The following is an 11840-nucleotide window of genomic DNA, read 5'->3' as shown; positions in this document are numbered from 1 at the left end:
ATTCTTTTGCTTAAATCAGGACCTTAAGGCAACATTTCAAGCCTAATTTATGATTTATCATTCTTCCCCTGAATGAATCAAACATGGATCATGTCAATCATGGCCTAAAACCCAACACCTAAACAATCAAATTATTTTTAGGACATGACTGGTCAATAATTAAACATGTATTAAAAGGCAAGGGTTATTCCTGATCCCTAACCTCATTCCCTGAATAGATTAATCTTTATTTCGTGTCTATCTGATCAATATTTACTAAATTTTTTAAAATGTCTCATTCACTCGCCAACCTTAGTGTCTTCCTAATTGCGCAAACAAACACCCAGCAAAATGCCAATGCAACAAAACGTCAGATTTCGTGGATATATATTTAGCTTAAAGTTAGCACTTAAAATTGTTTTTGGATTTAATACATTCCGCTACGTTTTTCATCTTTTGTGTTTTGTTTTAACGACAACATTCTTTACAATATCAACAACTGTGGACTGTTACTATGCACCTGGGAAATTTAAATCTTTCGGCAGGAGATTAAACATAACACCTAGTAAGCGAATCCATAGCGTCGCCTGCTCCTCATTTACAAAAAAAATAGCAGCACGTGCATGATCTCCGATGGGCAAAGGAGCAGACGCACATTATACCGCTCAAGTCTCGGCTAGACTCTTCATCTCTTCTCTAAACGCGGGCAACGCATCGGCAGAAATAGACACCAAAGCTCTAAATCCGCCCTTCTTCACGCCACCAACAGATGGATAAGGCAGGAGAAAGCACAAGTCGAGGCAACCAAGAAGCTTAAAAGAGAGGGGCAAGACGGATGTTGGACCTCCTGTGCCAAAATCCACAGACGAGTGGTCAAGGTGCCTCCAGTCCGTGAAGCCACAACTATTCTCTCCAACGGTAATTCCATCAGCGTAGTGCAATTCCTGGAAGTCGATGAAGGACTGAACATACTCTGCCGTAACGCCGCGTTTGCTTCGCCTGATAAGTTCTGCTGTCTCCATCTGAGGTCGTCCTGATAATTCTCCTGCCGTTGTCTGCGCGTATACAGGAACACATCCATTTCCCCAGTACCCCGTCGGTAGGCACGGCCTCAGCAGCCTCCTCACGTCCATTGAGAAAACGAGCTTAACCTTCGTGTCTGGGACGACTTCCGAAGCCCTGACCCTGCTCTCATCATGTATAGTTTAACGTTCCGGAAGCTCAAACAACATATTTCAGAGTTCAGCTCTCAAAAAGAGAGTAACATGTATGAAGAATACTAAAAAATCTATTGCATTTTTCTCGTAAGGATACACAAATGATGAAGGAAGGAAAACATACCTGAGTCCATTGTCATCTTGATCTTGAGGGGTAGCCTTTTGAGTCAACACGTAGTCACTTTAGTCATATGATGGTGAGAACTCTTTAAAATTCATCTCCCGCTTGTGACTAAAGGCTCCTATTTATAGGCAATACAAACAACGTTATCCTCTATATCCTATCATGAACTATCCCATCATTACTCTCAGGACAGACTTAGCCAATACAAATGAACTATTTCCCACACTTCATATGTAATATAGTATTCCCCAAATTTTCAATGTGGAATCACTTTATTCTGGGATAAGTGATAGATTAAATCCTCAATAATACTCATTATTGTTCGTAGAGGAAATCATAACTCGCCGATGTTTTCTCGTTGGTTCCGAGCTATCATTTGGAACCCGACAAACTAATTCAATTAAGTTAACATAGCAGGCGGACATGATTGTGGGGTTTTATTGACGTGTAGAGGCCAAGTGATGGGATAACTTAGAAAGGACTAATCATGATTAAATCTCGCCTGTTGAACCATAAGCACCTCCCAGTTCTTGGGTCACACGGGAGATTGGACTTCTCTATTAGCCACCATTACTATTGAGACACTTAGATTTGTTCCCATCAGTTGACTCAAAAGGCCACACCCCCAAGATCAACTACTTGAATGGACTCAGATATGTTCCCTCCCTTCTATCAGTTATCTAATAATGCAATGCAGGAAAGTCCTTAATCATTCATCTAAGAATCCGACGAACCTGGACCTCCAGATAAATGCGACCACAGCTTCAAAAGAGGTGAAGGTCGGTGATTCAGGCGCCCCCTGCATCTGAGCTCTGAGACGCTCTAAACCCTCATCACTGACGTGGAAGTACTCTCTTGCAAAGGTGCCTCCTCCATAAGGATCAGAAATCCGACCCTTAGTCCGGAGAAAGGGGCTGAAATCGACTTCCACTCGGGGTAGCTGCCTTGGTCCGAGCAGCTTATCTCGAGCCCATACCGGCCGCGTCGACATCTCCGACGCTCCGCGGGCGATCTCCGCCACGGCGCTAAGGAACAGCGTAGCGCCAGCGCCGTCGCAAAGGCAGTGGTGAACGCACATTCCAAGGCTGTACCCGCCGCATGTAAAGAACGTCACTTGCAGCGTTAGCGGATGCTCAAGCATCTCGCTGATCTCTGGGCCAGGAGCGAGACTATCCACTGCCGAAGAGAGAAGATCGCTGAAGTAGGCTTGGGTTCTGCGCGAGGATGCGCGGACCACCGGCACGCCCTGTCCAGCCTGGCAGTGCACTGCCAGTCGGTCGTCTGGGCGGCCGCGCTTGAGAGCCCCGGCGAGAGGGTAGTAGCATGATAGAGCCACGGATAACGCTCCTGTGATGTCGTCGAACTGCTGGGCAGCGTTGTAGTCTTTGCGTCCGGCGTAGAAGCGTACCGTTCGGACGGGTACTTCAAGGTTTCTGTCTGCGTCTAAGTGCGAAAGACGGAGCGTCTCGCGTCGTGGGTGATCTTCGTGGAGGCGGCTTGGAAAGAAGAGGATCGTCTCAGAGGTTTCCACCTCTGCCATGGCTCGTTGGATCTCCAGTCCTCTCACGCCAAATTTCACATCCTCAGGTTCTCTGTCCAAGTCTGTTTTTTTTTCTTTCTACTCGGTTCGTCTTGCTTCGTCAGACTTGATTAGGTGAGCCTCCGAAGCCCCGGGCACCGATCGTTGCACCTACTCATCGTCACTTATTCTGGGAATCACATGAGCAGCGAAACGTATGACCCACTGGAGAGATTAGAGAAAAAACCATTCACGTTACGACCTAGACCCAATAGATCTCTTTATGGCATATGTCCAATTAGGGACGGACGGTGTAGGTCTCGGTAAAGGTTTTTTGCAAAAACCTAAAACTATATGTAAACTTTATTACGGCCTAGGTTCAGTCAAAGATCAGTTTCGGTTCTGTAAAACCTATAGTTTTACAGAATACCAACCACAAATAAGTTCAAAATTAAAAAAATTAAAATAAAATTTAGGTAAAATGATTATTTTAAAAAGTCAACCAATCTATTTTAGTATGTAACTAAAACATTTTCACTATTGATCCACTACATAATCAAAGAAAATTTATGTAAGAGTTTTCTATTTCAAAACTTCACGAGTAAAAAAGTTATTGAGTTGTTAAATATGATAAGTTTGTTCTAAGAGATCCCACAACACGTGGCTCCTTATCTTTGCTTGCTCCTACATTTTCTTGCTTTGAATCCAATGAGCTATTACTTTACTTCGAACCATGCATCATGATCTATCTTCTCAACCTTTAAAAATCATACAAAAGCAACATAATATATGAGTAAGCAGACACAAATCAAACTAATATTTTTTCAAAAAATAAGAATACCACCTGAAACAAATAAAAACTAGGGCTCATTTGAGCTCCTGTACATCATCATTTGCTTCGGATTCTATTACCTTGTCATCCACATGGTCATCACGAGTCCACCATTGAATAGTCATGAGAACTGATATTGTTTTTGCAGATAACCTTCCTCTTTTAAATGTCACAATTCCTCACCCTGCAAAAAAAAGATGCTCCGATGCAGCACTTGATGCACATATTGATAATAATTTTTTTGCATGGATACCAAAATGTGGGTATTTTTTAGATCCAATATGATACCACCATTCAAGTGAATCATCCTTAGCACCAATGCGAGATTCACTTAGATAGCCATCTAGTTCATCTCTAGTAGAAATTTGTACCATTATAGTGTTTGTTTGCTTTGGCTCCATTAATGCAATAATTACCTTTGATCGGCTGGCCCTTGGAACAGGTCTATCTTCAATAAATGAATGTGGATTTGAGGTCAACAAAGTAGTCTCAAGCAATCTAAGTACAGACTGAATGATAGAATTCTGCTCACTTAATGGAATAACATAAACTTCATTTGTGGGTCCAACATTGTAGCAATATACATCATAGGCTTCGTCTTTGAGAGAACCTCATACTCCAATAATTCATCCTTCATGGCCAATTATGCACTTTTAAGTGACCTTGATTGTTGAAAGCTTAAGGGTACCCTTACTTCACTTTGAAGAGGGTTGTCTAGACCTTCAATTGATGCTTGCAATTTTCTTGATAGAAATTTATATGCTCCCAAAACTGTTGATGATGTAACAGGCTTAGAATTTGAAATTACCTCGGTTATGTCATGAAAAGCATGAAGTTCACCTGAAAAAAACTTTAGGAGATCCCACTCTTAATCCATGATGGAAAATTTCACTTTGTTGGTGTTGAGATAGTCACTCACAATCTTCTCTAATACTCTTCTTTTCTCCCAAGCTGCTTCAATCATATCATATGTTGAGTTAAACCTTGTAGGGGCATCTTCAATGAGTAAATTACAGTTTTTCATGCCCAACTTCTCACATATATTTTGACTGTGGTGAAGTCGTTGATGTGAAGCTCCAACTATAATGACTAGTTTTCAAAGTCTATAGAGAATATCTTTGAATGATCATGGAAGGTTTTCTTAAATTGAACTTTCATGTTGCTTAGTACCCTCTTCAATTATATTTTTGGGCCCTACATATCAATAAAAAAATTATTTTTATACATTTTAAAATAATAACTTGCAAAAACATCAATGAGATAAAAGTTCTATTATAATTAAATACCAAGTTCCTTCAAGCCTTTCTGAACATGTAAGATTGAAACATGGGCCGTGCATGGTGTTGCTTGTTTAACCTTGAGCCAGTATCCTTCAATAGACTTTCTAAGGCTGCAACCATAGTAGTATTATTTACTAGCATTATCAGCTGTGATAGAAAATACCTATAAAGGAGGAAAATATTGTTAATTATTTAGTGTTTAAGAGGAAAAAGCTAATCAAACATCAATTGCCTTGTGAGTGAAATTATAATCTTTCAAAACTAAGCGCAATATCTCTGCCAATTATGAGTCCTCAAGTGATCCAATCAATTGTTTTACACTGAGAGCTCATTCACGAAGCTTCCATTCAGCATCAATCCAATGAACTGCCATCCCAAATATAGCCACGCGGTTGGAGGTAGTCCAAGTGTCCTATGTAAATGAGACTTTTTCAACCAGGCTAAGCTCCACTGTAAACTGTGATCTATCTTCTTCAAATCTTTCATTTGCTGCATGTTATATTGTCTTGGATCTTGGAAGCTTCAAATTACAAAGTGAAAACTACTCACTTATTTTGTTGAATTCTGGATTTTCAATTATCGAAAATGGCATATCAGTATTGATGGTGAGATATAATAGTTCTGCTTTTGTTTGCTCTGGTGTTCTACCTGTAAATTCTGTTGTCAGATGAAAATATTCTAATACAGGTTTCTGACTAGATGAAGGCTTAAGTTTCCTATGAACTACTACATGAAACTTTTTCTAGTGTGTCCATAACCTCATTTTACTCCATGTCTTTTTCAAGTGTGTCCATAACCTCATCTTTTTTTCATTATCCACTCCTTCACCTTATAAAACTTGCATCAATATTCTCCATCAGTCCTTTTTATGTAGTATTTCAAGACAGGTGAAACTCCCATACGGTGAGAATTCTCATCTTCAATCAGTGGCAAATTAACTTTGATTTGTTCATGATTTGATGGGATCTATGTAATGAAAAATACTACCAACATTAAATATCATTAAAATTAAATAAATAAGAATATCTGATATACCTTGTCTCCAGTCATGCATGGACAAAAAATGGTGATTCTTTGAAGGATGGGCAACAAGAGACTGTGATAAGAGATTAAAGGATGGTGGCACTATTGCAAGTGGGGGCAACACAAAATGCAGGCCAATAGAGAGTATGTATAAAGTTGGAAGAAGACAAATAGACAAGCTTAATTCACTATAGGAATTAGGGGACATTATCTATGGTTGTTAATATAAGAAGACGATAGCTCAAAGAGAGGTTAATGAAATAAACAGATGTAACTATTTTAGTGATAATAAAGTCAAAGTATAAGTTTTGATAAAATAGAGGAGGTAAAAATTGAAATAATAAATCTTTGAGGAGATTGATGGATGAGGGTAATAGATGTAAAGTAAAATAGGTTAGTAATAATATATTTTTTCTTAGCAAATAAAATATAATAAAAATAATTATAATTCATAAAATAAGAGGGTATCACTATATTATTTATTAATATAGAGTTCTACGTTCTGGGTTACTTGGTCTCGAATAAACCAATCCAAAATCAGATTGTGCAACAGAAGACTATCAATGACCAATCGTTGAACTCAAAACAGGGATACTAACATCTTCTTTTCCTGAATAAAGTCTGGGATTTGGTTGTTTAAATGACAAATTCAAGCCATTAAGAAGCCCATATTCTATATGTATCCATGTCATATTTAGAGCCTTGGATATCCTCAATGTTCACTCAGAGGTTTTTGAAAGAATTCTGATCCCCTCGTCATATAGTCTCATTGTTTAGATTAAGAACAATGTACCTGGTTTTCCTATTTCATGGGAATTATGGGAATTATGGGATTTATGGCTTGCTTTTCCTTTTTTGTTCAAGGATCTGTGCTTGTATTTTGGGATATTCTAGATCCAGGTTCTAAAAGAAATCTTTGAGTCACCCCACAAATTGATAAGCCTAAAATTGATGTCATTAAATGTGAGTTTAATCCTGTCTTTGGCATTCCAGCATATTCAATTAAATTTATGAATCGCCCTTAAATAAAATATAGGAATTTAGAATGCCTAAGAGATCGATCCACATGGAGTTATCTAGATCAAAAAACATCAGGTTAACACGTATTCTATTAAAAGTATAAAAAAATGTTGAAAGGAGGAATTCTTTATATGATTTTTTATTTTTTTAAAAAATCATAGATTTGAAATTTTAGTCACGATAAATCCAGGACTCAAATTTGTAAAACATTCAGTAAAACTGCTATAAAACTTCAAAACTCAATAAAAATTATGTTGAGATTTATTTTGATATTTGTTCATGATTTTAAAAAAGAAAGAAACACAACTTCAACTTGAAAAATAGAGATGAATGATATTTTGAAAAATATACAGAAACATAGGGTTGATGAACTTAAATTGTAGCGATGTAAAATCCCAAATTTAGAGAGAGGAAGGAGATAAAATGATCTATAGGGAAAGTAGATAGAAATGGGCAAAAATGTAGATTTTAGTCTAGTGTAATATAGATATATGAATCTAAATGGTAATTGAGATAAGAAACATAGGTTATAAATTGGCATGCTTTAGAATTTTATTTTGATTGCAAAGAAGTTCTCACAACTATCAAAAATCATTATACGCTATGAATATGACACCCATGCCATGGAGCTTTACCAACAATCAAGAAGGAAATTGAAGAATGAAGAAGAACTTACTGGACAGCAGTTGTATTCTTCTGGCCAACTAGGTTAGGTCAAGCCTGGTTCATGCTCCCCCCCTCTCTCTTCTCAAGTGAAATTTAATTGTCTGACCATGTGAGTGGATAGAGGGTTTAAAAACCACGTGACCCTGATAAATTGGGCCAATCAGTCTATGGGATATCAAGATATCACCACTTGAAAATTTCTGAATTTTTGCTGTTCAATTTTACTCTCTCCTCCACACAAGCATAATCTGATTTCTCCATAAGTCTTCTCTTGGAAGACAGAAACTGAGATGCCATAAGCTGTCCTCAGTGCTACAAAAGTTAAGACTGCATCATTTAAATATTAAAACTCAACTCAAGTCAAGTAGCCTTTTCTAGGTACTTGGTTGTCTTGTATAGAGTAGAAAAAATCACAGCTACATATTATCTAAAAAATACAACAATTTCATGAAATTTATTCACTCCCACCCCCTTTAATCCAAATCCTGAATTAGATCTTTTACGTGTAGAAACAAACACATAAATTTTCATTTTTCTTAGTACACACTATAATTCCAATCTTTTTTCAAATCATTTATTAATTTCAACCAAGGTAAAGATATATGGAACAACTATCAAAGACTATAAAAATATAGAATGGACAAGCTTATGATGAAAATCTCTTTCAAAATAAGATATATTCAAATAAATCAATTAATCTTGGCATTGGTGGTTGTAAATATTAAAATGAATTATGAGTCATAAAAATAAATATATAAACAGATTCTGCAACTAGATGCATGATTGTGTTTTTTGTGTGCTAAAAATCACCAGGAGAAAATAGATGGAGTGTTTAGTGCCGTGTAGAAGTAGAGACATACCATAATTTTTTCTAAAAAAGAGAAGTAAGATAAATGTGTTAGAAACTATTTTATGTTAAAAGCATTCTGTTTTTATGTTAAACGCTAGAGGGGGAGAGTTATTTGTGGAGCCCTAAAAGAAACGTCTTCTTTATCAACCAAACAGAAGCTTAGATTCTATCAAAAGAAGGTGATCTTCTTAGGTTTCATTGTATGATGCAAAGGGATAACAGTTCAATCTAAAAAGGTAGTGCCATTCAAGATTGGCTTAGTTCTCTAGTGTTGCATGATGTGCTTACTCTCAGTTCTATCATGATAATCATGCCTTTGTGGAAATCAAGTACCTAATTGGCCAAGCCCCTCATTTTCTCAAACTACACATATACAATTACATTTCATAGAGAATTAACATCTTCGAGTCACACGTCAGTAATAATCTGCATATGAGAAAGAGCTATAGGTGATTGTCTATGTTTTATGACACCAGAGCCATGAATTCATTCCATTATATCACATTATTCTGTAAACTATTTGAGCTCACAAAAACTTCTTACTATTTGCCATCATGAGTGGGCAAGATACTTGCATTTAGTTTCATCTTAAAACACAAGAGAGGTGTTGAGAATAAGTAGCAGATGATTTGAGCAGAAATGACACAATCTTACCATGCTAGAGGCCCACTTGGTGGGTATTTGAGTCATCTTGAACTATATAAAGAATGCTCTGATTCGGCTTCCATGCATCAGCAGTTACAAACATGACCCTCCGCTACCAATGGTGAATCCAAATCATCTAATTGGAACCTATTAAAAAAACAACTGATTATGTGTCCCAACCATATTCCTTTTAGTTTTTTTTTATATGGGTGCTCCATCAAGGAGGCTTAGCAAATCACATAGTGCAGTCCAAAATGCATCTTTGTGGTATGTTATGGGCTCCTCAAGCACGGCCTTGCGCAAATCATTGCTCACACTATTGTGTATTTTCAAATCTACTCACAGGTGAGCGAAACAAAAAAAATACTAATTTGTATGAACCTTGGCATCCCCATAATGTGTTACACTAACCAACACATGGATTTTCCCCCGAGCCTTATTCCAATAGTCAACAGCTCTGATGTCATCTTTTTAGTCATAGACCAATTTTGAAAAATGATACATTTAATTGCATGCCAAAAACCTCAAAAGCATTTCATATTGCCGTACTGTTCTTTACAGAAATTATTCATCTTTGTGGCCTTCCTCAAACATTCATTTATGATCAAAAAATGAAATTTCATCATGTGGGGACGAATCGGCGATCTTACACAACCTTCAATCCCCAAGGTGATGATCAAATTAAGGTGGTAAATATTTGCATTGGTGATTTTCCTTTTTATCTTATGCGTGACTGTTACATCTCATGGGCTTCCCTCCCATCACATGTTGAATTTAAAAATAGTAATACTCCAAATATGTTAACATTTCCATGCTTAATATAGTCATCAGTCACAAAAGACTATTGATCACAAATTGTTAAAAACCAGTACCAACTATCACATGGTACGTAAAATATGACAGTTCACTCTGACTCTCTTCACACTGATTTATATGCACAGGTAAATCTCTCCAGCCATGTTAGTAAGACCTTTTAAATTGATATTAAACTATGACGGACCAATGACCTTGCATTACATTATTTTTCTCTTCATTATCATCATCTTTAGGTTGAAATCATATTCCTTATCATCAGGTCAATTCCATCCCTTTCACTTTCTACCCCACCTGTGTCTTTCATATCATCGTGCCTTCCTCATCTTACCATTATCCCACATACAAATCTTTTTATCATCACATACTTTTCAATCGATCTATCTTATTTTCAAGATTTTTTTCATTGATACAAACATGGTGGTACAGCGTATGTTTCTGCCACGCTGGCATCCCATGTGATATCAGTTTATATAATCCGGTGGGTGTGTTACGTAAAAAGAAGCTTCTAGGGCTCTATGGTATGAAAGCTGCTGAATATGGTGATAGTGGTGATTCTTGCTTCGTGTTGAGGAAGTGGATGATGGTCTATTTTACTATATGTTCTGGTGACTAGTAGGCTCCCCCACGTGGTTTTTATTTTGGGATTCATTGATCTGTTGATGTGGAGGCATTGCCAGACGTAGGCCATGCGTTTTCTTCCCTCTATTTTGTTTTGCTTCAGATATTGAGTTGTTCGAAGAATGATTTTTGATGCTCTTTCCTAGCTTCTGGTGGATATTATGTGGCTGTCAAGCCAATCACATGAACATGTTATTTAAGTTTATTGTATGAAATATTATTTTCATTATTATTCTAATGTGAAGTTTATAATGAAGTCCATGAATACATGCAATGACATAGTAAATTATGATGAGATCATAATACAGACATCACTATTCTTTAAACATGTATTTTAGATATTCCTATTGGATGGATAGTCGAAAGGGATGCTAAATTATACCAATAGAATAGTACTAACTGATCCTATTGTGGATGATGTGACCACATAAAATGATCGATTTGGAGAGTAGAATAATAATAGGTTTACACCTAGATATAGAAGAGGGGGGAGAGAGAGAGAGAGAAAGAGAGAGAGAGAAAGATAGAGAGTGGCTAAAACCCATTTACATAGCCCACATTAGGTCCTCTCTTTTCACACCTACTTATATGATAAGTATAACTCATCCTATGGTTATTAGTGTGGCGACACTAAGGACAGATATTGGGTGATATTTGGAGAAAATAATTCACTGAATCGATCCGTATGAATCCCTAGATGGTTTTACACCTAAATGTCAATCAAGGTAATTCATGTCACAATTGTATAAGTGATCCATAGAACTGACACACCAAGGAAATCTCGTGGATGGATGACTACATTTTGATTATGAATTGCGACCTTGTAATCATGGGATTCAGACAAGTCATAGCTCAGATGTAGTTAAAACCTCACGGAGGTGATTGAGTGGTCAAGATGGGATCATCTACCCTTGGTATAAGAGGAGATGGACTAAAGGAGGACAATACAAAAAATTCCTAGCCAGAGTACTGAGGATATTGGAGAAGGAGTTCTCCAATGATCCCCGTTACACATCAATAGAATTTGAATGACATATTAGGGTTTGATGATAAACTATACCCTAAGTTGTTCGAGAGTCTCGTGCGGATGATGTATTATCCATATATAATAACCGATGACGGCAAAGGTTCCATGAGATAGTTCAAAGACTACTCGATATCTTTAAGAGCAGGAGGTGTAGCTTGGCACCCCACGGGGTAGAAACTTAACCTATCGATTGGGTTAAATCGATCCTTAGTTAATTAATTTAC

General features: G+C 37.2%; 1 protein-coding gene across 1 annotated transcript; it reads right to left on the bottom strand.

Annotated features, from left to right (window-relative positions):
* Positions 1-528: 528 nt before the first annotated feature.
* On the bottom strand, positions 529-2971 carry LOC144703799 (HXXXD-type acyl-transferase family protein). Its single transcript, XM_078576065.1, has 2 exons — positions 2055-2971; positions 529-1164 (listed from the first exon to the last, which is right to left on the bottom strand). The coding sequence occupies exons 1-2, from the start codon at positions 2858-2860 to the stop codon at positions 645-647; spliced, it is 1326 nt and encodes a 441-aa protein (XP_078432191.1). The 5' UTR covers positions 2861-2971; the 3' UTR covers positions 529-644.
* Between the last annotated feature and the right edge of the window lie 8869 nt (positions 2972-11840).

Source organism: Wolffia australiana, chromosome 5, assembly GCF_029677425.1.
Source record: "Wolffia australiana isolate 7733 chromosome 5, ASM2967742v1".
NCBI lineage: Eukaryota > Viridiplantae > Streptophyta > Magnoliopsida > Alismatales > Araceae > Wolffia > Wolffia australiana.
The sequence above is the reverse complement of the archived record's forward strand: the minus strand, read 5'-3'. Positions and strand labels throughout refer to the sequence as shown.